Below are 26909 nucleotides of genomic sequence, written 5' to 3'. Positions count from 1 at the left end.
TTTAGTATTGGGCTTATCACATTCTTGTTTGGCATGTGATACGTTCTCATTCTCATTTTTAAAAAAAAAAGAAAAAGGAAAAAATAGAATGTTTTCTGAAGATGTCAAATTTTGAAGTAATTGGAGCAAATGGTTCTGAATTTAGTTGTTTTCAGCTATTTTTGCTAACTACTCAGAGATTTCAAGCAATCCCTTTTACAAATTATTCTCCGTAATTTGCAGGGCCTTGGGATGGTAGAGAGGTTCATTGGCTTGTTGGCAGAGAGGTCCGTTAGCCTGTAGAGGAAATAAAATGCCAAAGGATGGAAATCAGGGATGCTTTTGGATTCCCCTGCAGCAGTGGGTTTTCAGGATGCCCCAGGAGAACTTCTCAGGGTGTGTGTCCACGTGCAGGTCCATCCTAAAACATCCCGAGTTTCTAGAGCAGCTGGCCTGCTGCACGTCTGAGTAAGCACACTGAGTGCTGCTGCCCTCTGACTTCAAGGTCGCCTAAGCAGCTTCGGTCTTCTACTTCAACAGATTAGTATTTTTTTGTCTTCCAGAATCTCAGTCTGTCAGAGTGAAGAATATGTCTTATCCCTCTCCCTGTCTTCCGTCTCTCCCTCTGTCAGTATTTTTAAGACATTCTACTACTCTCTGAGCTGGCATAAGCTCTACAGAGCATCCCAGCAGTTCTTTCGTCTGAGGTTAATCCAAAAGATTAGACCATATCACTGCAGGGACTTGGTCTGTGTTAAGCTGTGCTCTGAAATAGCATTTTTTTTGGCATAATATCAAGAGCAACAGTTGGCTTCAGTAGGAAGAGCTCGTCTGACTTCCCGTTCAAAGGCTGCGTGTTAAGGTGGAGTCCTGTTGGTTGCTGACAGCAGAACACCATTAGTTATTTCTGTTTCTGTGTGTATGAATAAATATGCCAAAAAAGTAAACTTCCCTTACCCTAGTTGTAGTTCTCTGAGGCATCGTGCCTGTGTAGTCTGTGGTCTGTTCTCCTTCTCTGGAACTGCAGATTCCAGTAGTTCATGGAGTCTGTGTTGGTGGAGGAATTGGGATGGTCACAGTGGTACCACCTTGGTTCCTCTCTCAGGGATGCAGTAGCCTGTAGTGGACGTTGCTGGCTAAAAGCACCCGAACCAGTTAAGAGGGACGCATCTCTGTTGGACTGTATTTACAGAAAACATGTTTCAAAGAATTCACAGAATCACAGTGTAAGGCAAGTAATCCTTTTCTTCACATCTGTATTTAATCTTTGGGTTTTAACTTTGCATCTTAGCTGTTTGGAGTGTATTTGGGACATCTTTCTAGTTGTAAATATAGTAGGTTTGCTGTTCCTTTATTTCCAGAGTGTGATTGAATATTCCTTCTGCTTTGCCACTGCAGTCAGAGCATTTGAATCGTAGGTGACACCTGGCAAGCATGCATGCAAATGATCTGCACAAAAATCAGCTGAAGGTGGATGGTGAAATACCTCTGTGACTCCACCGGGCGTGTTCGTGCAGCTTATGTAGGTTTAGCAGGCTGTCAGAAGAGGTGACACTGGGGATAGATGCACCTTTATGTAGGCTGTGAACAGCAGCATTTATGTATGAAATTTTATTTGTGGCTACTTTTTAGATACTTTCTTGCTTTTGGAGAGGGTGGATGTGCGTAGTTTGCTGGAAGCTGGAAAGATACCGTCTAGTGCTGTGCCTGTTTGCCTTATAAGATGTGTTGGACTGATAAAGCGTCTAACAATATATGAAATGCTTTGCAATGATTCAGGTTAGAGATAAAGTGAAGTTTTGTGTTGGTTTTGTTCTTAAAAATGCACGTGTAAGCTATGAAAATACTCAAGAAAAAAACCTTGTCTGTTTATGTCTGTTACTCTTTAGTATGGTGACTTTAAAAACCAGGGCTGTAATTTGTCTGCAAATTTTTTTGAAGACACTATCTGGCATGACTTGATTTGTTCTTTCTCAGATCTTTGGAGGGACTTTCCTGAGTAGGAGGAGGGGATTTTTGAGGATTCAGGCTATCACACGTGGCTTATCTCAAGCCGATGTCGTGGTCACTCAGGAAAGACATTTCTCTAGGTTTTCTGTCCCATTGATTTCTCTTAAGGAGCACATTTGCTTCCCATTCTTGGAGGATCTTGCTGGATTTCTGAAATACCTGTGAGTAAAACCAGCCACCTGGTAATTTTGAAGAGGTTTGGTTTGATTCTGCCTGATCTAAAGAACAGTTCCAGAAAAGCTTTTAGAGGTGGGGAGAAAGGCCTGAGTTAAAACAGTAATCGTACTTGGTGGTGTGTGTAGGAATGGGTCCAAAAGAAGATAACTCCAAGAGATGAAACTAGTTCCTCTGGTGTTGTGCCAGTTGCACACCCACTGTGTGTAATAATGCAGGGGCTGGCGCGAAGGAACGATAGATACTGTTCCATTTACTGTCCCTGGTTCATAGATAACCTTATAAAAAACTGTGCTGCTGTTTGGGTGTAGCAGTTCATGTGATTAGTGATAGTCCTGTCTACGGCTCCGATGCAACAGAAAATGGTGCTTGAATTTGTGGTCCTTATCCGCAGCTGAAGATAAAAAGGGGATCTCTTTGCATTTGCCAGTGTGAAACTGAATTATACCTTGAATAATTCATATGAAATGTGACCTTGGCATCTAGCTGGGAGATATGAGGAAAGGGATTGTGGTCTGAAATATGATAGTAAGGGTTTTTTAAAACATGTAGTCTCTCTCCTTCACAGAAATAAATCCATCCTATCAATTTTTCAAGGCCCTCCTTCTGCAGTATGAGTTGCGTTCTTCGTGTCACTGTGTTTGCTGGTCATTTCCTAGGAGGGATGTATAATACCATTAAAAATAAGTCTCCCTCTCTCCCTGGCCCTTTAAGTACCTAAAATGTTGCTTCTGTTTAGTGATGGAGATGTTATTCTGAAACTGATTTGGAAATTTCGTACTCTTGAGGAGTAAGACTTTGTTTCCTCTGACTCATGTACTTAGGTTTGTTCTACGCTTCTCTTACGCAGGGATGATATGGCTGATGGTCCAATATTCACTAGAGGCCTCTCATGTCCTCGAGGCCTCGAGAGATACCCATCACATGAAGATCAACCTTCAAGTCCCTTCGTCATGAGACATGATGAAGACTACCGCAACCGAGATGTTTTCGTCCATCGGTCAGATTATAGTCCCCATTACAGTCGTCGAGAAGACCTGCCTCGTGGATCTGACAGAGATGGTGACAAACTCAGGAAATCCTCCTACCCATCGAGGCCAGAAGAGAGGGGACGAGAAATAAAGCGTCCACGGTACGAAAAGGATGAGAAGATGCACGGTATGAGTGGAGAGCATCAAGGTTTCTCATCAGGAACACGAAACTATCGCAGACGAAGCCGCAGCCGCAGTAGAAGCCCAAGCCCATCATACCTGAATGAAGAATTCCGAGAGCTTGACCGTGCAAGGAGGAAAAGAGAAGAAGAAGAGCGCAGTAGAAACTTGAATCATGAAGTTTCAGGCAGCGGTTATGTGATCCCTGGCTTGACTAACACACTACAGACCTCTGAGCCGCGGTATACGTATAGGCCTGAGGAAATCCCATCCATGCCCAAAAAATCTATTCTGAAGAAACGAGTGGAGATGGAAGTAGAGTCTCCAATTCAGGTTTGATCTCTGTCTGTCTGTCTGTCTGTTTCTACTTTCCAAAACAGTCCCTTCATGATACAGAATGTGAGTTTGATTTCCAAAATAGAAAAGCCAAATCTTTATGTTTTCCCGTCTTTGAGAGGACAGGTATCTTTTTGCAGGCCTGTACAAGTTAGGATTGCATTAGAAACTTGGCGAAGGCGTTTCATCAAGACTCATATAAAATCTGAGGCAGAATAAAATGTTTTTGTTGAAATTCAGACCAGGATGCTGAGATCTGGGCCAGCTCTTGTAGAAGAGCTGCGTCTTTTTGTACCACAGGCAGTCAGGACGTTGATCGAAGCTCTCTGCCTGTCACGGTGCCTCTTTCTTGTATCTTTGTGGACTGGGAGAACTGCCTAATGCATCCTCAGTCCCTCTGGCTGAAAACATCTTTGAGTTTCCTTATTTCTTTCCCTTTGGGCTGTAGGCTGGGATCACCTCTACTTAATTTGTACCCAAACTATACCAGTCGAGTCTCAAAATGAGAGCAATGGCATGATAAGCGGTTGTGACCACTGTGATAAGTTGACGTTTCATGCTTTAGGGCATCACTTCTGATCTGCCTGTCGTACTGATCAGTGTTGGTTTGACAGTGACGTGTTTCTCTCAGGAGTTGCTCCAATACCGAGGATCCCATTCTACACCTCTTACTGGCAATCCTGTTTAACAGGGCATAAGTTCTGCATATCTGAAGAAGTGACTGGGAGTAATCCCAGTGCAGTTTTTGTTACCTGTCTTAAGGTGTTGAAATCCTGTTTGTGATTGAACTCAAAGCATAGCCAAAATTATGTTAACGGGGTTTCAATTTAAAAGTTTCAGTTCTTATTCTCGCAAAAAATTAATGAAATATGATTGTGATTTTGTGTGTTCTCCGAGATAAGCGTTCGTTGCTGGACACGACTTTCCAGAATCATTAGACAACTCATTTTGTAATCTTCCGTGTTCTCTTTCAACTGTATATTGTCTTTTCTAACTCTTTTCTTCAGCTGTGAGCCCAAGGAGGAAATAACACGTTCCTTTGTTTGTTCTGTGAGGTGCATGGTCGCCTCAGAAGGTACTGTTGTAAATATTAACTTCTCTCTCTTTCAGCCTGAGAGCTTTTCAAGCAGTCCGGCTCCCAGCAAGGACCTTCCTCTTCTTTCTGGCCATTCGTCTCTGCCCCAGAGTAACGACACGGCTCCTTTTGCCTCTGAAGTGGAGAACTTTCTCAAACGGTTTAACAAAGACTCTGTTGTGGAATCTGCAAATAAGGGGTTGCGTGACGGTTTATATGAGTGGAGCCCACTTTCCGGGGCTCCCCAAAATGCTTTCACGTTTGAAGAGAAGTTTGGAAGCTTCTTAAGTCACAAGGAAAAGGTAGAACCCAAGTCAGAGCCTGCTGATCGCCATACTGACTTCCTGCTGCCTCATGAGAGGGCCAGTCAGGATGGGAGTGGTTTCTCCAGAATTCTGGGCATGATGGCTGATTCTGTCAGTGCTCAGGAGAAGAGGAGGCGTAGTTTTCCTGACATTGAGGATGAAGAGAAATTTCTTTATGGTGATGAGGATGAAGACACCAAACCTGAATCTCTCCCCGTTCAGAAGCCCCTAGTGAGTTGTGGCAGTGAGATAATAAGCCAGAAAGTGAGCCCACCTCCTTCTCCTGCTCCAGCTGTCAAGGTGGACCCTTTAGAAGAGCCTAACGCCGAGTACGCGAAGATCCATGACTTGCTCAAAACCATTGGACTTGACATTGGTGTTGCTGAGATTGGAAAACTGGCTGTTCGTACCCAGGAGCGCCTCCACGGCAAAAAGTTGGCATCCCGCTCTCCTGATCGTCGCTCCTCAGACCCCCGCAGGCTTGACCCCTGGGACTTGCGTCGCAGCCGCAGTGACACCCGTTCTCCCGAGTCGGGCCAGCAGCGCTCGGCGTCACCTCCCGTCTCTTTCCAGCAGCCCAAAGATGCCTCCTCTCTTCAGAAATCAGACTACGCTAAGAACAAGCCGGTGGGACAGGACGTACCTCCACGTGCACCAGAACAGCCTCTTCCTTCGGTCTCTCTCATTCCCTCAGTTCCACCCGCTCCTGCTAGTTTGACACCTACACCTACTTCTGTTTCCCAGTACCAAATTCCCAACTATTCCCAGTTCACTGCCACTCAAATGCCCCAAAACTATCCACCTCCCACAATGGCTCCTCCAGGGTATGATGCGTATGGGCACTACATGGCATATGCGGCCCCTGGCTGGACCATGTACCCCCCCGCCCAGCAGCCTAACCCTGCGCTGCCGGAAGCTCACGGTCTTCTTACGATGGCCATGTCAGCCAACCCCACGCGTCCCAACCTCCGGGTGATTGAGACGGTCTCGATGGGAAAGGATGTCCCTGATTTAAAAAGAGACGGTTCTGTGCTTGTTCGTGTCCCTACCACTCCTACTCATTCCAAAGTGCCCCTTCGTCTGTCATCAAACCCTCTCAAAAATACCCCAGAAAAGATGTCAGATGAAAAGAATCGGGCGGCTCAAAAGCAGAAGGTATGTTATTTATTCTGACACATCAAAATATGTTGGACTGCTTCGTTGCTGGGGTAGAAGCTTTTCCTCTTCAGGTCTGCCTTTTATTTTTTCCCCTGAGTAGCTCCAGTTTAAAAGCAGTTGGACAAAATTTGCTTCTGTTAAAGATTTCTAGGCATTTGTCTGTATTACTCTGTGACAATATTTAAAAATGCATTTAAAATTCCCCCATAGGTTATGGCTGAACAGATGAAATCAAGCACAAAGTTGAAGTTCTCGGGGCCAGCCAGAGTCTTACAGAAAAAAACACATGGTGACCACAGCTTGGCTTTATTCCACTGAGCTTTAGATATTGATATGTCTAGGGGTATAAATGCTTGAAGGGGTGGTGTAAAGAAGATGGAACTGGCCTTTTTTCAGTGGTGTCCAGTTGCAGGACAAGAGGCAGCAGGCATAAACTGGAACGCAGGAGGCTCCATCCGAACGTGGCACGTGGTACAGTAATACCATGGTTATACCTGTATTAGACGTTCTTAAATACACACTAAAGGATGTAGTCATTCACAGTTGCACACCGGTTTCCCTCTACATTTGTATTAGTTGTCTCTTACAAGAATCACAAAATGAGAACAGCTTAAGGGAAATTGTTTTTTACTTGGTGTATCTGACACCAGTTTAGGTTACGGATGTTAATATTTTCCTCTTCCAGTTGCCTTGGGTTGCATGATAATTAGAGAGTAGTGGGGAAGAACCTGTTTTGAAATAGGAAACTGTGGTTACATACCTGTCAAATGACTGGAGGATTCCTGAAAGTTGTTTAGGTTTTCCAACTGGTTTCTATTCAGTCTTTGTTAAACATAGAACCATAAAATATTTTGGGTGGGAAGGGACCTTAAAGACCATCCAGTTCCAACCCCTGCCCTGGGCAGGGACACCTCCCACCAGACCAGTTGCTCCCAGCCCCATCCAGCCTGGCCTTGAGCCCTGCCAGGGAGGGGGCAGCCACAGCTGCTCTGGGCAGCCTGTGCCAGGGCCTCACCGCCCTCACAGGGAAGAATTTCTTCCTTATGACCAATTTAAATCTACCCTTATTTAGTTTAAAACTGTTGCCCCTTGTCCTGTCGCTACAGGCCTTGGTAGAAAGTCTCTCCATGTTTCTCGTGAGGCCCCTTTATAATATTGAAAGGTCGCAAGAAGGTCTCCACAGAGCCTTCTCTTCTGCAGGCTGAGCAACCACAGCTCTCCCAGCCATTCTTCGTAGGAGGGGTGTCCCAGCCCTCTCATAATTTTTGTGGTCCCAGTTTTCTTGTGCTGGGAGCCCCAGAGTTGGACACAGTCCTCCAGGTGGGGTCTCACCAGAGCAGAGCAAAGGCAGGGAATCACCTCCTCGCCCTGCTGGCCGTGGGGTTTGTGCGGCCCAGGATACAATTTGCTTTCTGAGCTGCGAGCTCACATTGCCAGCTCCTCTGTAATTTTTCATCTACGTACGCATATCTGCGCTGGAGACACTCTTGGGTGTAGCTGTGCTGGTGATGCGTTGTGGTGGTAGATCTGCCAGGGGAAGAGCAGCACGTGGCCGGGGTTGGAAGCTTTTTGCCCACTCAGTTACATCACGCTCCTCAGAACAAATCAGGCCATGGAGAGATGGATCACTGAATCCAAGAGAGGCTCAGAAGAAGTTACTTTAAATTTGTGGTCTGCGATAACCTCCTTGCTTTTCATTTGAAGTGGCTGGAGGAGGAGTACTTGCACAAAGTGCTGCATCAGCGGATAAGTGAGCTTTCACTGCTCGCAGGAATAATAGTTTCTTAAGGTGACAGGGTTGAAATTTTGTTGTTAATGAAACTTGGCGCTTCTGGAAGAGCTCTCTTGGCTGAATGTGTGTGGTTTCCTCCTGCCGTGACATACCCTGGTAGCTCAGCTATGCATCTTGGCAGAACTTCTAGGGGTTTGTCTGCACTACAGACGTCTTTGGCTTGGACGTAGTTCACCATTTTTTTGCTGGGAGTGTAAAAGCTTGCACGCTCCAGTTATGCCCCTGATATATTTGGCGAAACAGTTACAATCAGATTGAAGCAGAAGCCTAAACAGTAGCTAAAATGGGCCAGAGTCAAAGCAGGAGGCAAGGTGGAGGGCTGTGTTGTCAGCGGTGGAACATGCTAGCTGAAGGGGTACTGCATGCGTTTTGAAGAGGCAGTTCGCACTGATCTTGCCCACCCGGGTAGGAGGCAGCCAGCTGAGCCTGAGTGCCGCGGGGAACGGTGCCACAAACAGGCCGTTCTGGGGAATACGCTGCCCAAAGGGAAAAAATCCCCTGCGTAGCGGGTTGAAGTGTTTTAAGAACATTTTGAGACTAGTGGGCAGTGTTCTGCGACGGGCAAACTGCGGTCTTACTGGTGTTCTTGCAAGAGGGATTAGCTTGTGTTGGGAAGAGAAGAAAATCCAGTCCCCTTCCAATTTGTTTAGGTGATAGAAGAGAGAGAAAAACTGAAGACTGAACGAGAAGCACGGCAGAAGAAGCTTTACTATCTCAAGACTGAATTGGACAGGCTTCGTAAACAGCAAGGTACAGTGCACCCCCCCCCCCCAGCTCCCCCCCGCCCCGGGATGTGCCACAAGTCCTAGTACCTGCTAGGAGATGTGAAGACCAAAATAACAATAGTCTATCGTTTAATATTTTCATACTCTGGGCAATGAGAAAGCAGTGACCTAATTACCATACTAAAACTAATTATGTCAAAATTTGGCTGTTCCACTAAAGCAGGCAGTTGCTCTTGCATCTTCTTTGGCAGCTCGATAAGTTAAATGAATTGTACTTTGTGCATTTTAGTACTTTTTTTAGAAGAAGTGAGAAATAGTAGTTGAAGTCGTGCCATTGTGCCTTTCAGTTTTTCATGAATCTTGTCTGGAGATGGAAAAGTTCTCTCTAGACAGAGCTAACTCTTTTATTTTTAAACCTTTTGTTTGGTCCGAGTAAATACTAATTTCTCTCACCTTTGGAAAATGATAGTTTCAGGTTAGAATGTACGATTAACTTCTGCTTATTTGGTCAGACAGGGAAATAGTGATTATTAAATTCAATTTTCTCTCTTGAGGGCTGTGGTGCCTCTGTTAGGCGCATATATTAAGGCAGTCCTTACAGAGGCTGATCGTGCAGATTTAGTGATGCTGTACCTGAGAGTCAGTTCTATCTTTACAACTTCCTAGTCAAGATTTAGCTGTAATATTTTATATTAGTATTTTACTTGTTGCTGGAATAGTTGTGCAGAGCTTAAGACAATTTTCCTGTTGCATTTCCAACTATTCTACTTCCTCGATTGTCTCAGGAGAGATGTTGAGGAAAAAACGTCGTGAGAAGGATGGACACAAAGACCCCTTGTTGATTGAGGTGAACAGGCTACAAGAGAACATTATGAAGGAGATTTCAGAGCTGCATAAAGAGTCTGATGCAGCTGACAAGAAACAGTCTGAGCTTGACAAAGTAGCACAAATCCTGGGGATTAACATATTTGAAAAACCCCGGAAACCATCTGTGGAAGCCAAAGAGTCCTCAGAAAAGAACAGCAAGTCAGAAAATGCAAAAGGTCTGGAGAAAGCATCTTCCTCCAACAAGGTAAAGTCTTCTGGCTTGTCTGCTGGTGATTTTCCCGCTAAGAGAAGAGGGCACTGGGGAGACGGCTGCTCCCAAACATTTGCTAGAGGATTATTTGGTGTAATTTGTTATCACGTCTCGTATGCTGGCTTTAACGGGGCATGCAGGTAACAGTCAAGGTGTTGGTGCCTGTGATTTCCCGCAGGGTTTGGGCAGTTCGGTACAACTTCCTGGTGTTGATCTTGGTTTTGCTGAGGTGTTGGCTGGGCTGAACAGTATGATGGGTGTCTGTAGCTGTTCAGTCCCAATGCCATACCAGGAGGACAGACCTTTTTTCTCTACAACATTTCTGGTGTGGCCTGTCAAGGCTCTCTGCAAGTTCGGAGCAGGTTGGTCTTCTCACTGGGTGATGACAGTGACAAATCACAAGACTTACGTATGATTGTCAGCTTAACACGATCGTTATGGACATGCTACGTGTTCTCTCTTGAGAAGTGGCAGTATGCAGCGTATGGTCTCCCTGACATCGTCTGTCCTGCTGAGTGCTGGATATACCCCCACAGGCGTGTCGCGTCCCAGGTGATAGCGCTGACTTTGGAAGTAGTGTGTGATAGTGACATCTGAAAGATTATGCGTGTGTTCAGGAGAATGATTATCCTGCTTTTCAGATGTTTATTCAAATATGTGACAGAAATAGCTGATGGGAGATGGTACATGCTTTTTCTGTAGATTTTACTGTGTATTTTTTTCAGAGGAAAGTGTTAGTAGGATAAGAGGTATTTTCTGCAAGGTCACTCAAATCTGTGTATCCTGTAAACTTTTCCTTATGCTTCATCCTGATCTGGTTCAGAGAACTCATGAGACGTCTTTCATTTTAAGGCTTGCTTTTGCATTTTGTTTTTGTTGTTTCTCGAAATATCACTGAAATTTAGTATGCACTTATTTCTACAAATTATTTGCTTCAGTCACCACATTCTAAAACTAAAGTAGGCAACAATGTCTGCTGGGTCCTACATTGCGTTAAGTTATACTGCTTTCTTTTCTTGAGATACAGCATGTGTGAATTTATTTTTCGTTATTTTAACTTTCATTGTATTGTCCAAACCCATAGTGACTTGATCCCCTTCTCATAGTTCCTTATTTTAACAGGGAGAATTCTGACTTCTGGCCAGGAACGTTTAGTGTTTTCAGGTATCTGTAGGCACATAGGCCTTTAGTCTCTTAAGATTCACCTTGAAATTCTGATCTTAAACTTTTTTTAATGAAGAGAAAGATGCTGCAGGCATTATGACACTGAGATCAGCTGACTCTGCCAACCGCAGTTCTGCTTGTTTGCCCGCTCCTTGTGGTGCCTGGCTGCCGACCCTGCGCCCGCGTGCGGGGTTACAGGCCAGCGCAGAGGCGAAGCCGGCCGCCTTGTGCTGGAGAGGCAGGTCGTCCCTGCTGGGCTCTGCACGGCAGCACATTGTCAAGGCATCTTGGAGCTGGGGTTGAGAGTTGGCCATCAGAGTTCTGATTGAGATAGTATTTTTATAGGATATGGTGGGTGGGTGCACATAAATAACGTAAACAATGACTCTTCTGAGACGTCATGAAAACCCTTCCGTGCGCTTCCTGCGGATTGTAAGTTGATCTTCTCGTTTAAGAGAATGTCAGCTTTGCTGTGTTCCTGCAGGCAGGATTTATGCAAACGTTCACTGGGACATTTCCTACTCTGCTACCAAGAACTAGGTTGTGTTGGGATATGGATGTCTGTGGGGTGCATTAGTGGCCTGAGTGTCTCTTCATTGTTTGATTTGTAGTGTACGTTGTGTGGGGTTAATAGGAGAGAATCAGTCCCTGTTTATCAAAGGGACTTTCAAGTAAGGCATGGTGAAAGTAAGGCAATTTCAAGACATCAAGTAAGGCAGATGTTAGTTAACAGCTTTGAATCTGCTTAAGTAAATTGTTCAACACTGAGTGAATAACTTGGAAATCAGGCAACCAGCTTGGGTCTGCTAAGTTAACATGCTGTTCTTTCCAGAGGGCCCTGCAGATTAGACACGATAACATAGTGGGCTTTCAGCCATTGGAAATGCAACTCAAAATTCAAAATACATCTAGTACTATCATAATCTAAATTAGCAGGTCTCATTCATGATCTGTTCCAGGGATTATTTGTATTGCTACTCGGCAGTGTTAATTTAGTATTAATTTACACGTGATAGATGTGTGTGTCACTGTATGGTGTCTTCCTGTACCAATCAATGTAAGTGCCAATACCACATGCCTCAATCCCAGGAGGCTTCGCCTTATGTACTTAAGTAATGAACAAAACACCATCTTTCTGTTACTGCTGAGCAGCGGGTCTTCTGGAGAGTTCAGGAACTCTCAAATCATCTGATAAAGCTGGTTGAGTTAAATATTTCTAGTCGACTAATTTTTACTTCCTTTTTCGTTCTGCTTTCATCCAAGCTACTTTTACAGTAACTTCGGAATGCTTCTAGGGGAACCATTTTAGGTGTTTTGGGCACTGTTTGGCTAGTATGGTAAACTGGAAATATTCAGATCTTTACGTGAAACCCATCAAACGGGAAGGGTGCATGCCGTAGGGAATTTGTTCATTTAGTTCCTTGATTACCTACAACCATCCAGCTATTACATCTGGGAGCCTTATTGGAAGCTCTTCACTGCGGCCTCGCAGCATCTTAGTCGGCAGTACCAGCCCTCTGAAACAGTGGAATTAGCCTGGGCGCTGAGAAGCAGCAGGTGATACATTTTATTTTTTTTTCTGGTGTGTGTGGCTTCTGCTGGAGGCAGGTTCTGAGTTCTAGAGCATTGTCCTGCCTTGTCTTAGAGAAGTGTTTCCTTTTGTTCAATTTAGGAATCAAAAACTACTAACGAAAAATCCAGAGGTAGAAGCCCGAAGCCAGCAGAATCCTCTTCACAGTCCTCCAAACATCCTTTCCAGCTGGCCAATATTTATGAATATTATGATGCAGGGAACCACTGGTGCAAAGACTGCAATACCATCTGCGGGACCATGTTTGACTTTTTCACACACATGCATAATAAGAAACACAGACAGGTATGTTGCAGGCTTCCTTCACTAAGTGCATTTCATAGTGCTGTAAATATTAACACTAAAACATACATCACAGAACGACATTTTACAAGAGAACCTGAAGTAATAATGAGTCCAAGAAGCCGCTTGTCAAATTCATTTTCCCTAATGTCGGACTTGCGCAGTCTGTACAGCTACCGGTGTGGTCCCCTGCCTAGTGTAAATGGGGCCTGTCTTCAGTTCGCTCGGGAGCTAGGGTTTGATCTTTGTGTTCCGTGTGTTTACCTGGTCCTTGCTATCATTTGCATTTTACCCTTTTCACAGGTTATTTTCTCATTATAAATTGCAAAATGGGAGGGGAAAGAGAGGAAAACCTAGTTCCTGTAAATATTTGCACGTTGATTTTAATGTTCAGTGTTCTGAAAGGTTGTTAAAAAGGAAAAAGACAAGTGTGCTTGCCTTGCTAGTGTAATACATGAGCCTGTATACCTCTGTCACTGTGCAAATAGACCCTGGATCCTTACAACAGACCTTGGGCTTCGAAGACCCAGAGTGAGACCAAACAAGACTCCATAAAACGCATCGATAAGATAACTGTTCCTGCCAAAGGTACGTTAATTTCTTTTAACTTGGGTGTCGTCTCCCCTTGCACTCCAGCAGGTTCCCGTTGCTCAGAGAAAGGACATTTCAAAACTTGACCGTGTTATAGGTGCACATACAGATACTGTGTTATTAGGTGAAAGGCAAATGATTTAATTTCCTGGTTGTTCTTGTGGGAAAGGTCATGAAACAAGAGTGTAGGAAAACATAGCGTGGTTTCTTTTTTGAGAGTTTAGGGTTTTATTTTGAATAGCAGGTGACTCCATCTTTCCCCAGTGTAGTTCTGAAGTGATTTTTGCTAAGCTTAGAATTCAGAACACGGCCACGAGAGCTTGCTGTGTTTGGGCAGGTCTTGTGCACTACTCCACACTTGCGACAGACTCTTCCTTTCAGTGCATTCAGTAGAGCTGTCCCTGAAAAATCACTGATGAGTACTTGATACAGAGAATCTGAGAAAGCCGTGTGGAAGGGGCTGTAAGTGATTTGAAAATTAATATAAGATTTAAAATCTGAATGTCTAAATAGGCCTGCCGGTGATCAGCCTCGGCTGATGAATCTGTTACGCACTTCTAGCAGTGCTGGCGGAAGGAGAGCCTGCAGTGTGTTAGATCAGCTTAGCTGGTTCTGCAGGCACGAGGGTGCAGTCGCACTGAACTGCAGTGAGAACACTTGTGTTCTTTTTATGAACCAAGTGTTTAGTATTCGAGCAGACTGTGCCACAAAGATGGAAAACAGATTAAGACTGTACGAAAAGCTAACCTGCCTGAATAGGGGATAGCCTTGATGTGATGGAGAGCACTAAAATAGTTCTTTGAGTCACAGTAATCGAGCTTCTCCACGTTACGTGTTTGCTTCTGGTAGTGGTGTTTCCCATCATCTCCGTACGTAAGCGTGAGGGGAGCAGCATTAACGGTTCCAAAACGAGCATTGCTAGAGGTTTGGCTGTTGTTCTTTGATGTGTTTATCTGGCTTTGTTAAGAGCTTGGCATTTATTAAGTTTTGTCTCTCTGATCATTTTCTTCGGCCTTTTCAGGCTCTGAGTTTCTGATTCCCATCACTGGATATTATTGCCAGCTCTGTCATGAATTTTTTGGAGATCAAATCTCAGCAGAGCAGCATGTGAAAAGTCATCCCCACAATGAGAAATATAAGGTTGGTAACTGATGTACCAGGAGTGAGTCATTCCTTGTGTTAGCTTCTACTTGTTCTGTGTTCCTTTCCTGGAGAATTACACTTGACTCCTCAGAGTACATGTATTTGGTTATCTTCACTGCATTCTGCTGAACCAAATAAGCAGAACTTCCCACTACATAGAGAGTGATCTTTCATCTGCATGAAAAGGTGTTTAAGCCCCAGTGTTGATTTTCAGACTCTTCTGCAAAGTGGTAGCACTGCTGCAAGCCATCACTCAACTCACGTTCAATTACAGAACGTGGAGGTTGTAGCATCTCAGTTGCTTGGTAGGAGGAAGTTCTCTGCTCTCTTAGTGTTGAGATGGCACCTACTGAACAAGTCAGAACTGTTACAGAGCTGAATTTATTTGTGTGTTTTTCATGGAAGCAGTGGCTAAAATGGTGCCATTTATTTCCACAGAAATACATAGATGAAAACCCACTCTATGAAGAGAGGAGGAATCTAGACCGTCAGGCTGGATTGGCTGTGGTTCTGGAAACAGAGCGCAGGCGGCAGAGTGAGTTGAAACGGAAACTAGTTGAGAAACAGAAAGAAGAGAAGGATGAGAAGAAACCAAAAATAATAAAGAAAGAGGAAGCAAAGAGCATCCCGGAGCTTGGAGAAGGGACTAGTGAAACTCAAGGCAAAATAGATTCTTCTGGGCGCAAAATGGGTATCAAGCTTAAGCTGAAGAAGGAAGATAAAAAGGAGGAGAATAAAGAAGAAAAGAAAGAGGAATCTAAAAAAGAATCACCAGGCCAGACTTCCTTTGGGAAATTCAGCTGGAAAAAGACTGAAAGAGAGGATAAAACCCCAGGAGGAGCTCTTCCGAAGGAGGAGAGTTCAGAAGGAAACAGAGAGGAGAACAAGTGTCAGTCTGGGAAACCCCATGTCAAGCCCATCGAAATCAAGCTGTCTGGGAAAACGGTTATTCCGCACACTAGCCCATGGACACCAGTTTTTCCCACATCAACACCAGCAAAAATTCTACCCAATCTACCAGTCCCCACCATGATTTTTAGGAAGTCTACTGCTGCAACGGTTAGCAAACCAGCACCTTTGAACACCTTTCTGTCCATAAAATCCTCTGGGGCTACCACCAAACCACTGCCTGTGGTAAAAGAAACCGGTGCAGACCTGCTCCTGCCTCCAGATATCATCTCAAAAGCTTTTGGAGGAGAAGAAGTAATTTTGAAAGGGGCAGAGGAGGATTTGAAAGCAGCCGAGAAAAGTGAGTCTTCTCAGACTTCTGATATACCACCTCCACCCCCTCCTCCACCAGCAGTCCAGCAGGCAGCTGTCATCCCGGCAGACGAAGTAGCTCCAGGGGTGTCTGAAAGTGAACAGACAATGCTGGCCATGCCCGTGAGACCCCCTCCGCTGCCACCTTCAACTGCTTTCAGTGAACAGGCAAAAAAGGTAGAGAAACGCAACTCTTGCTTGGCCACAGCCAACGCTAAAGATCTCTATGACATTTTCTACAGTAGTGGTGGGAAGGGTTCGTCTGACAGCAAGCTTGTAAGTTCTGCGCTTCCAAATGGAGAAAACTCCAGCCTAGCAAAACCGGCAGACTTACCTGCAAACCCTAGAGCGAATAACAGCTCATCCTCCTCGAAAGAGGATTCTCAGAATGGCGCTGCTGAAGTTAGCCAGGGCCACTCAGCTGAGAGAAGCTCAGAACTGGAGAAAACTGACATTAAGGAGACTTTCACACTTCATACTGAGATGAGCCCTGACATTGAAAACGGTGTTCAGAAAGACGTAGGTGAAAAATTTCAAACTCCTCTTTCAACAGATGTTCAGAGCGTATTGAAAGACGATCCCTCACAGTGTAATAGTCCGGTCACAGGGGGTTGGGTTCCTGGTGAGAATCAGGCTGAAATGAGTAAGAAACCGCTTCATCCTCAGCGGTCAGAAGTGTCAGTCACAGAATTGCCAGAAACAAAACCTGCTTCTGGTACCCAGATGCCCGCAGGAATTGGACTTGTGGATGTAGGAGGTAGAGAACAGGTAGGCAGTCAGGAACTCTGTGATTTACAGAAAGCAGAGGTCCAAGAGAAAGTTGGGCAGGAAGATGCAAATACAACTGTGGTTACTAATCCAAATGTTCCTGGTACCTTGGAAAAAAATGCAGAGATGAAAGACTGGGAAGTAAAAGCGGTAAAGCCTGAGCTTAGCTCCCACCCAAAGACTCTGTTAGCTGAAAAACAGAATGAAATTCAAAATTGGGGAAATGCCCATTTGGTGGAGGAAAAGGTAAGTGATAACTGTGGAGGTCACTCAGAAACTCGTAGTCCAGACTTGCTCTGTGATTCTCAAACCACCTCAAAAGAAAAAGCTTTAGTAGCGGTAGTGACAGAGCAGAATTCTAGTGATGCCTCCTTAAAAGATGTAAAACTGAAAAGTGTAGCTCTGGAAGTATCTCAGCCAGGAGTCCTTGGCGAAGCTTCCCGAATTTCAGAAACCCAAAATAAGATTTCAGAATTGACAAGAAGTCCTGGTGAGTGGGACACTTCCAGAACTAGTAATGGAGAACAGGTCATCGCAACCCATTCTTGTTCTGAAAGTGGTTGGGATCTAACAAGTACTCTAAATGTAGAAATAAAACCTGGTTCTAATGAAGTTAGTGCTTCAGAACTGGTGGAGGTACAGCCACACACGTGTCTTGCCAAGGCAGAATCTAGAACTAGTGTATTAGAAGCTCAAGAAAAAGTTCAGCCTGAACCCTCAGGCCCTGCAGTGTTAGATAACCAAACCCAAAGGCAGGGGGTTGCGTGGTTAGTCAACGCCTGCTCTGCGAACATCGTTGAACTCAGATCCAGTGTAGAATTAGTCGTTGAAGTTGAAAAAAAATCATTAGGGCACACTGGATCTGATGCAGCATTAGGTAATGTTTTTATCAAGAGGGATGCAAGAGAAGCAGGGACTGGAGGCTGCTCTAAGGCTTGCTCCGGCCATGCCCAGGAGTCGGTAGTTGCTGTATCAGCAGACTTGCATAGGGACCACCTTTCAGAAGAGGCTGTGCTCTCCCCAGAAACAAAGCCTGAGGTCGCAAGAGCCTTAGCAGCCGGTGACTTCCACCTGAATAGCACTCACTCGGGAGCGAACACTGAGCAGCCTGAAGGTCTCTCTGCAGGTGTTCACCTGGATACCAAGAAAGCGTCTTTGACATCAGAGGGTGTGAAACGCAATGAGACCCCCTCGCAGAAAGCAGAGCTTGAGTTCAGCAGCGCCGGTTTCAGTTTGGGAGACAGTGGGGTGAAACGTGAGCGCTTCAGCATCCTCACAGCGGGACTTTTAAATGAGGATACGGAAGAGGTCTCAAACCTGGAAACCATTGCGTCTGTTAGGCTGGAGTCCAGCCAACTTAAGAAGCTGGGGGTTGGGAAATCAGTGGATGGCAGAGAGATTACCGATGTTGCTACCTTGACTTCTGGTAATCGGGAAGACAAACTGTGCACAGGGATTTCCCAAGCAGCTGGGCCGCAGCTCGGATCCCCGTCGTCCCACAGCGACCCTCCAGAAGCGCTCATGCCCGCTCTAGAAGCGCAGGGCGTTTCTCCCGTGCCCGAGAGCCTTCTGCCAGCGGAGGAGAGCGACGGTGGCGTGGCTGAGGTCGGTCAGACGCCGTCCCTGAGCGGCGGTGGAGGCGGTACAGAGAGTCAGGCTGCTGGGCGCGTGGGAGCTTTCCTTCCGGAGCTCGGAGAAAGCCAGGGCAAGGCGGGCGGCTCCGGAGGCCAGGGAGCCTGCTCCAGCCGGGGCAGGAAGGCTGAGCAACCAGAAACTGCTGACAGGCGTTTGGAAGCTGCAACAAATTCAGGGATCGCTGAAAGCTTAGCAGAAAGCCCAGTGGGTTGAAGTGAACCCAGCCAGTCCCAATATTTGAGGAGCCAGAGCTGGGATTATGTATATGTTTTTTGTTTGGTTTTTTGTTCCAGTTGAGAGGTTTGGGTGTATTTTGCATCCTGTGTTAGGACTTGACTAAAGTGAAGCTTACCATCGGAAACCAGACACATACTTTATTCTGTACATAGTTAATTGTGTAAAATGTTTTTTCATGTGATTTTTTTTTTTGCCAATTTATTTTCTACACTCTGCTATTAAAATGGAATCTCTCGTTTCTAATGCGTGCGTCTTTGTTGTTTATTTTGGGGGCTTTTATTCTTTGACGCTCTGGACTGATTTCCAGCTCACCCTGTTTGTGTCAGCAGCACCAGGAGCAGCCCAGCCGCTGGGACAAGCTCAAGAGCAGCAGTTTCGAACTTGAGGAAGCGGAGACTTGCAGAAGAGCTGAACCTGAACATTTCTTTAACCTGTAATGCATGGTCTTGTTCACTTTCATTGTTCGAAACGCAAGGATGTGATTAGAGTTGATTTGTTCGTTTCTCTGTCCCTGTGGTTTGTAATGACTGTTGTATGACACCTGTACTGAAGCTTCATTGTATGGTATAAGCACATGTGTGGATGCCACAGCACTAAGCGAGGGGAGGAAATCTGCCCGGCGGGCTTTGGAGAAGAAGACTAATCGGTAAGGCTCTGTGGCCTGACACCTGGACCAGACACATTGAGGTCACTTACGTGATTTGAAATGGGCTTTCTTTCGTTGTACTGTGATCCAGTAACTGTTTGTGTTAAATCATTCAGCAGCTGACCAGCTCTGAAGAAGCAGAAGATCAGAACTCTGGTGTCAGGAATTGGACTCGCTCCATGTGATACAGACACATGCATGCCTACCCTGAATGGTCCTTGGGCTGTCAGAGCTCTAGTGTGATGGTTCTCATTTGTATAGCTTGTTAAAGATTAAAGTATTAAATGTGTTTGCTTGGACAAATATAACATTTCTATTTGTAAATTGTTTAAAAAATAAACATACAGTGGTCAACAAGACTTTCTTGATTTTTTTTTTTTTCTTAACTCAAGGAAAGTGTATTATTTCAATTAGTTTCTAACTCTTCTGTAGTAGCTGATAAAATTGAGAAGCTGTAGATGGTGAAGATACTCAACAGTTAGCCTGCTCAGTAAAAAAATGGTTTATTCCCAGCTGAAGTCAATGGAAGAACTACGGTCAACATCATCAGTGGAAGCTGGCTTGAAGTCCTAAGCCCTGTGTAAAGCTCGAGGTGGGGCGCGGGGGGGGGTAAACCCAAGCAGAGTTCAGATTTCTGCAACCTCTGCCAGCACATGGACCTCCAGAGTGTGCATGGACCTCCAGAAAAAACCTCATTTTTCTTGAGTTTCCATGACTGTGTGTGAAGAAGGTATGAAACATTTTTCAGAGTCATTACGGTGCTTTTCATATTAGAAACGTGAGAACTGTCTAAGCTGAATTTGGAAGTCTAGTATAAATGGTCAAGCCACCAAAAAAAAAAAAAAAAGGTAATTAAGAAGGGAAGAGGGTTTTGAGAAAGGCTCTTTTAAGCTGTTTTCATAACGTTAAGCAGAGTCTTTGTTAGCGTCACTGCCCTGCTTTCTTGAAATAACCATTTGCTGTCAAAACCAAAGCAAGGTTTGACGTGCTCTGATGCTTTTAAAATGGAGTTGGGCCACGACTAGAGATTGCTTTTAAATCCTGGTTTCTAAAAAAGGCTGTTGTTTCTCAGTTTTCTTCTGTGAATTTTTTTTACTTTTATATATCTGAGTTTGTTTACATTTGACAGCTAATTTTTTTTCCCCCAGTTTTCTCCGGTTTCTTCAGTGAAGTGGCTGGTCCCTTGTAAATCCACAGAGGAAGAGGGGAACTGATTTTCTTGCCTGCCTTGTACGGAGGGATATCAGCGCAGGGAAGGGAGCTATGGAAGGGAAGGCTGAATTGTTCCACAGTTGTGCGTTGCAGAGGGTGCTGTGTCGGAGTACAGACGTGCTGCCCGGTTATTTCCTTTGGCAGGTTGGTGCTCGTGGAGGTCGCAGCGGATGCAACGGCAGACAGAGTGATTTGGGCCGCTGTCTTCTCCAGACAACCCAATTCGATGCTGTGATACCTGTGTGGGACGTACTCGTGATTAGGTTTGTTTTGGGGGAAAGGACATCAATATAAATCAAATATCCTTGTTATCTGCTTTCCTGCAGTTGCTTCTACAAGTAGTGGTGGTGCTCGGTGCTGAACCTGGCTGGCCACGAGCGGAGAGCAGCTAGCACCAAGGGAAACCAGGAGAGAAACTGGGAATCGTTACCCCAATCTTGTCTTCAGCTTTCCCGAAGCTGAACCATCCTATGGTACAAGTTAAATAGTACTTATTTTTGTGCCCTTTCTTCAAATAACTGTTCTTCTGTCCCTGGGTGGAGTAGGGCTCTCTGTTCCACACTGGAAGAAAGATTAACGTGGTCTCTTTTGAGGGAGGAGTAAAAGGTGCTCCTGGAACCGCCGAAGAGGACAAGAAGAGGACGGTGTAGGTGATGGCATCTAGGCAGACAGCAGTGGAGGCTTTAACACTGTCTTGCAATTTCATGAAATGGCGTATATTTTTATTTATGGTTTTTTTTTTCTTTTTCTTTGTTGTGTGCTGTGGTTTCCAGAGGCATGCAGTAAATGATTTCCCCACTGTCCTGGTCCCCTGTGCTGGCAGAGCTGTAGCATAGTGCACGGACTGGGAAGCCTTAAGTTCTAGGCTGGCCTCGGACTCCTGACTCCAGATCCTCAGGAGGAGGGGTGAGTTGATGGAGGGGATTTACTTGTGTGTTTGAATGGTGCAATACAGCATTCCCTCCCCTTCCTGACCTAGGTCCCTAAAACCTGCATAAGGCATAAGAAGTTACCTTTCTCCTGATTTTCAGGAGGCTGCTGATAGGGAGGAAGCAAGCCTAGTCTGAATGTTTCTTTACATTACTTGAGGCACAACACTGTCAATTCAAAGGACGATGGATTAACTCTAAGCCTTCATTTTATAACCTTCAGTTTGCCGTGATGGAGGCTGGCAGAAAGGCCTTTCTCCTGGATGAGATTTGGTGCAAAACCGATCTTTATTGGTGGAAGAAGAGCCCTGGAAAAGCTGCTGGCATTCTGTCAGTCTGTTGAATGTCCAGGTGGTTTTTTAGTGCTTCTTCCAGTCTGTTTTAACAGGCTTCATTTGGAAAGGAGAAGCAGCCTTCAAATACGATTTGCAGAAAACTTGAAAAGCAGAAGTAGTATTTTAGACAAAATACAATAATTTTTTTTCCCTGGGGTGGTCTCTTGGGCAGATAAATCCTGCTTCTAGCTGGCTGGAATCTTGTCTTTGACTAAGTTCTAACGAAGCAGCAGATAGGCTTTGGGGGGTGTTTCTTTGTTTGTTTCAGACTTTTAGATGGCATGTGAGCAGGAAGAAACGTATCAACCAGCATTCTGTTATTATTTTTTTTCAAATGCATTTGTGTCTCAGTGGTAAAAAGTACAAATAGTAGATTAAGATACAAGGTTTCTGCCATTTCTTCGTTCTTGCTAAGGGTGAAAATAGATGTCTCATTCTTAGCTAAGGGAAGCTGCACGAAGATCTTAAATGTTCCCTGTGGGCAAAGACAGATTGCTTTTTTTAGCCGGGTAAACCCCAAACAGTTTTCTGAACTAGCAAGGGAAAGTAAGTGATGGTAGCAGAAATCCCTTAAAAAACCAAACCCACACCTATCCACCGAACCAGTCCTTCCCAAGGCATGATAAAACTGTTTCTTTTGTGCAAGAGAAGTCGCACGAGACAGGTTTTTGTGTGGCACGTGGTGTAACCCTGTGTTGGTTTGCTGCTCTCTCAGAACATTACAGAAGGGTGAAGGAGCAAAACCATTCTCTGAGGCGGAATTCAGTCCTTCTGCCTGCTGCAGAGCACGAGGGCAAACAGCCGACGTGCCACTGCTGTGGGAGCGTCAAGCAGCCATAAACTTGATTTTACTTGGCTCCTCTGTCTAGCATGAAGAAGGAGTGAGAAAGGCAGGTTGTGGTGGCTAGACCATCCTTTCTCTTGGTTGTTTTCAGCCACTGTGGGGGCATTCCTGGTTGTAAGCGACTTGAGCAAAATAACGCGGCTGCAGGCTGCTACGTTCTGCCTTAGAGCAGAAACGTGAGGCTCCAGAGTTAGTAGTAGTTTCTGGGGTTGGTTTGGAGATCCCACCTCCACCTCTTCTGGGGCTGTCCCGTTGCTTGCAGTGAGAAGGCTGGTTACCGTATGTTAGCAGTTCTGGGCTCTAGTGAAACGAGCCAACCTGCTGTCCTAATTCCCGTGAAGCTGTAGCAGCTGGGGGTGCAGAGAGCAGAGCCGGCAGAATTGCTGAGGCGGGTGGTGGGGAACAGTCGAGTACCTGCAGCAGATAAAGCCTTGATCAGAGCTGCTTCGAGGAAAGCGATGTCCCTTTTTACCAGTAGGCTGGCTGGAGAACCTTCAGGGTACAGGCAGGAAAGCACACCCACTAGGTAATGTACTCAATTCTTCATCAAATAGCATTTTCCTTCAAGAAACTGCTTTTGTGGGGGAGCTTTAGCCAGAACCTAAGCCACACTGGGATAGTACCGATCACTTGGGGTACCACCCTGTTTAATTTGCTTGCAAACTTTAGATGAGTGTCGAAGCAAAATAACACTTCAGGAGCAGTGGTAGCTGTGCAGAATATGAAAAGCCCTGTAACAGCTGTCTGGTAAAGAAATGGTAGGGATGAGCCTCACATCACATTAGACTGCGTTCATCTCCTGTCAGATATGAAAAACCAGGAATTAAAGATGAATGCCCAGTCATTAGATGAGAGGACTCGTGTAGCTGCACACCTGGCAAGATGGGCATTTAGAAACGGTTGATTAGTGGGGGAAGAAAGAACAAAGTCCATTAGCAAAGGAGTATCAGGCACTGCTTTTTCTCCTAAGACCTGCAGGCTTAATGCAATGAGACCCATCCAATATGGTGCTTTACAGGTACTGTTTAAACTTTGTGTCCTCTACCAGTTAGTTTCACAGGTTTTATTGCTTTACCAAGTGTACGAGAGAGGTTTAAAACCAGTATATCCTGATTGTGTCTCTAGCCCTATCAAGAATCAAGTTCCAACCCCCTGCCCTGGGCAGGGACACCTCCCACCAGACCAGGTTGCTCCAAGCCCCGTCCAGCCTGGCCTTGAGCACTGCCAAGACAGGATTACAAAAGAAATCCACGCTTCTATTTCATGTATTCAGTGCAATGGATTCAGTTTGGCTGGGGGGGGGAAACAAACGCCGTGTCTGCATTTGCTACAGCGCTTTATAATTCACATTTGATCTGTCTGGCATTTGATGTAAGATACAGGCGTGGACAGGCTGCTTCCAGCTGGCTGCAGCGTGTACAGAGGAGATTACCCAAGATACTAAATGGCCTGTAATTGTTCCTCTGAGAGTTGAATTTGTGTGTCAGAATGCAAGGAAGGCTTGCAGGCTAAAAGCTCATTTCAGGGTGTAAGATGAAGCCCTCTGCTTGATAAGGTTAGCGCCCTAGACCGAAGCATCAGATACACAGCTTTTAGTTACCCTGGTTCTCCCAGACCTCTTCTAGGGCACTGCCTGCCCTCACAGGACGTTCCACTACAGCTGTTCCCGTCCTGCATTAAGCTTGCCAAATTTCTTCCAGACTACATCAAAACCTTTTGGTATGGAAAGCTTTTGATGCAGAGGAGAAAACAATTCAAAGGGCCTCAGCCTGGGGACTGTAACAGTCAAACCCAGCACACGCTCAGCAAGCTGGGTTTTAGGATGAGCATCACGTTTGCTGTAACAAGCCCGTTCTCTTTCCTGGCTTTTGGTTTTCCACAGGAGTTCAGAACATGCTGTCTGGGACTGCTGGACTTCGGGAATCCTGGTCTGAGAAGGTGGGTGCAGATTGGCATGACTGGAATGGTGACTCTTTCTCTTCTCTTTGGTATGAGGGCACGTTCTGTTAATTATTATTAATGTAATTATTCGGTGGGGCTTCCTTCTGTGTTCTTAAAGGTTAAACATGCTGCTCGTGGCTATGTCTGTAATGTGAGTTCTTTTGCCACCATCCGTGTGTGTGGATGCTTCCTTTCTCTTGATTAAACAGTATTATTTTAAAAACAAACATTAAATTTTTATGCAACAACACTGGATCGTGTGTGCTGTTTGTTTAAAAATTAGTCTCTAAAGAGGATTAAAGAAGTGCAGGCTACTTCAGGGTATTGATAGCGGCAAGAGAGGGTGCCAGATTCTGAAGCTTCTTGGTTCATAGGGCCTTTACGGCCCTACAGTGACGTAGGTTCTCTGTGTCTTGGAAGAGCTGCTTAAAGTAGGGAAAAGGGCCTTTAAAAACGACTGTCTCTGTGCTTAATCTGGAATTTTCCAGCTATTTTTAAACTCACCTACCATGTTAAATTATTCATGGAAACTTTTTTGTCATCTGTTCACAGAAGTCCCTTGTTAACTCCTTCCACAATTATTTCACCTGAGGGAGGTGGCGCTGTGCTTCACCACCAAAACTGTCCTGACAGCAGCTACCACGCATGTAAGAGAATAAAGGCAAGCAGCCTGCCTGCTTTTGGGTATAGATTTGTCATAGCTGTGGATTATTTTAGAAAGTACTGTGTAAGAATTGCCTTTACAGTATGTAGATAGGCTCGTGCTGCTTTACATGGGATGAAAGCTGGGAACTGGTTTGTTGCTGCTGCTCACGGCAGGGGAGCGCTTTAGAAAGACTTCCTTTCCCCAGCCAAGGCTGACGTGGTTCCTAGCAGCAGTGCTTGGTGAGTCTTACCCCTCTGTATAATCTTGAATCACTCCAGAACGAATGGGCTAAAGGAAAAGCAGGAAATTCTTACAGCCGAGTTTAGCCCAGCAGTGACAAGTCAGCTTGCCAGGTGCCTCAGTCTGTTGGGGTTTTTTTAAAAACATGAAGTAGCCTATGGCTACCCTTTACCAACCACTACACAACTAGAAGCAAATATCCAAAGAAACAGGAATGCCTGTATCGTTCCTTTCATGTGAAGTTTTTGGTCTTTAGGACGCAGTTTTCCCCTAAATGTGTGGATTGACCCCTGTTTGATAGCAGAACTGGTTACTGAGCTGCCTGTGAGTGAGGAATTTCTTCCTCCCAGCCCTTCCACGTACTGTTTCTTCACCCTCCTGCCTGTCTCGAGGCTACAAGATCCCTCCTTATTTGACCGCAGCTTTTCTTCTTCCTGCCTGCCAAGGGCCATCCCACGAAGCACCCACCGGCACTCAGGACTCCTCCGCTGGAGCATGAAGTCGCTGCTGGTGAACCGGCCGGGATTATTTCTGGCACGAGCGCCCCTGGCTCCGCCCGGCACGGCCTGGCCGTTACGGCGCCCTGCTCCCATCCGCGCTGGCTCCCGAGCCCCGTGGTGCTTTCGGCGGGACACGGCGGCGCTGCCCGAGAGGGCTGGAGGGAGCAAACGCGGCCCTCCCGTGCGCTCCTGCCGCCCAGCGCTCCGTGGGTAACGGCGCATCTTTATCCCCGCGCACGGCTTTCCTTCCCAGAGCCACTGAAAGACGCGAACGGCGTCACCCATCCCCTGCCCCTGGAGCCTGAAAGGGCTTGAAAGAAGCGGCCAGAGCACAGGAGCTGCCCCGCCAGCACCGGGCCGGGCAGGCTCTGCTACGGCCGGTATTGCTTCGGCGGCCTCAAAAGCCACATCGCCGGCAGGACACCGAGGCACCGCCGCAGCCAGCGCCGCCGGGGCCCCCTCGGCAGGCACAGGCCGCACCGGGCACAGGCCGCACCGGTAGGGACAGGCCGTCACCCCTCGGTTCCCCCAAACCCGCCTAGGGAAAAACGAGACCCGCGGAAGCAGCGATTTCAATTTATTAATTTTATTTCCCCCCACGCAACCGCGACATCTACCACAAACCGCCGCCCCGGAGCCCTCATCCTTCCCCAGCGGCCCCGGCCCCTACGGAGGCCGCGAAGGGTCCTGCCGGGTGCATGGCATGCTGGGAGTTGTGGTCCCGGTGGTGCTGGGGCGGGGGGGCTTCCCGGGCGGGGAAGCGCTCGCTCCCTGACGCAGTTTGACCCTCCTGCCGCCCCGTCCCCCGCCGCGGCACCGCTCGCCACAGCACATTCCAGCGTGGGTTCCGCGGCGGGGAGGGAGCGGAGGGGGGGGGTCCTTCCGCTGGGGCTGCCCGCGGAGGCGCCTGAACAGAAAACCGGGATCGTTGGCTCGTCCCGGGCTCCTGTCCCACAGAAACAACCTGGCACCCGCTCTTGCGCCCCCGTCTCCGTTTAGCAACGCTGCCCAGCTCGGCGAGGAGGCGGAGACGGCGGCGGAAGGAGGCCGCGGCATCAGGCAGGGCGGCGCGGCGGCCCGGGAGCAGCCGGGTGAGGGGTCAGGCCGGGGTCCTGCTCCTCCCTCCCCCTCCCCCCGCCCTGACATGCCAACCCGGCAGTCG

The 26909-nt window shown here is 46.4% G+C and overlaps 1 protein-coding gene across 1 annotated transcript in view; it reads left to right on the top strand.

Annotated features, from left to right (window-relative positions):
- Positions 1-19459, top strand: part of ZNF318 (zinc finger protein 318) — a 28259-nt gene extending 8800 nt beyond the window's left edge. Inside the window, exons 3-10 of the mRNA XM_086460521.1 lie at positions 3014-3647; positions 4761-6185; positions 8631-8730; positions 9491-9777; positions 12620-12823; positions 13309-13408; positions 14433-14551; positions 14993-19459. Of these exons, the coding sequence (XP_086316647.1) occupies positions 3014-3647; positions 4761-6185; positions 8631-8730; positions 9491-9777; positions 12620-12823; positions 13309-13408; positions 14433-14551; positions 14993-18430 (6307 nt within the window). The 3' untranslated portion in view covers positions 18431-19459. The remainder of the gene's footprint in view (positions 1-3013; positions 3648-4760; positions 6186-8630; positions 8731-9490; positions 9778-12619; positions 12824-13308; positions 13409-14432; positions 14552-14992) is intronic.
- The last annotated feature ends 7450 nt before the right edge of the window (positions 19460-26909 follow it).

Source organism: Leptosomus discolor, chromosome 2 (assembly GCF_034619465.1).
Source record: "Leptosomus discolor isolate bLepDis1 chromosome 2, bLepDis1.hap2, whole genome shotgun sequence".
Classification (NCBI taxonomy): Eukaryota; Metazoa; Chordata; class Aves; order Leptosomiformes; family Leptosomidae; genus Leptosomus; species Leptosomus discolor.
This window is presented reverse-complemented; position numbering and strand designations above follow the sequence as displayed.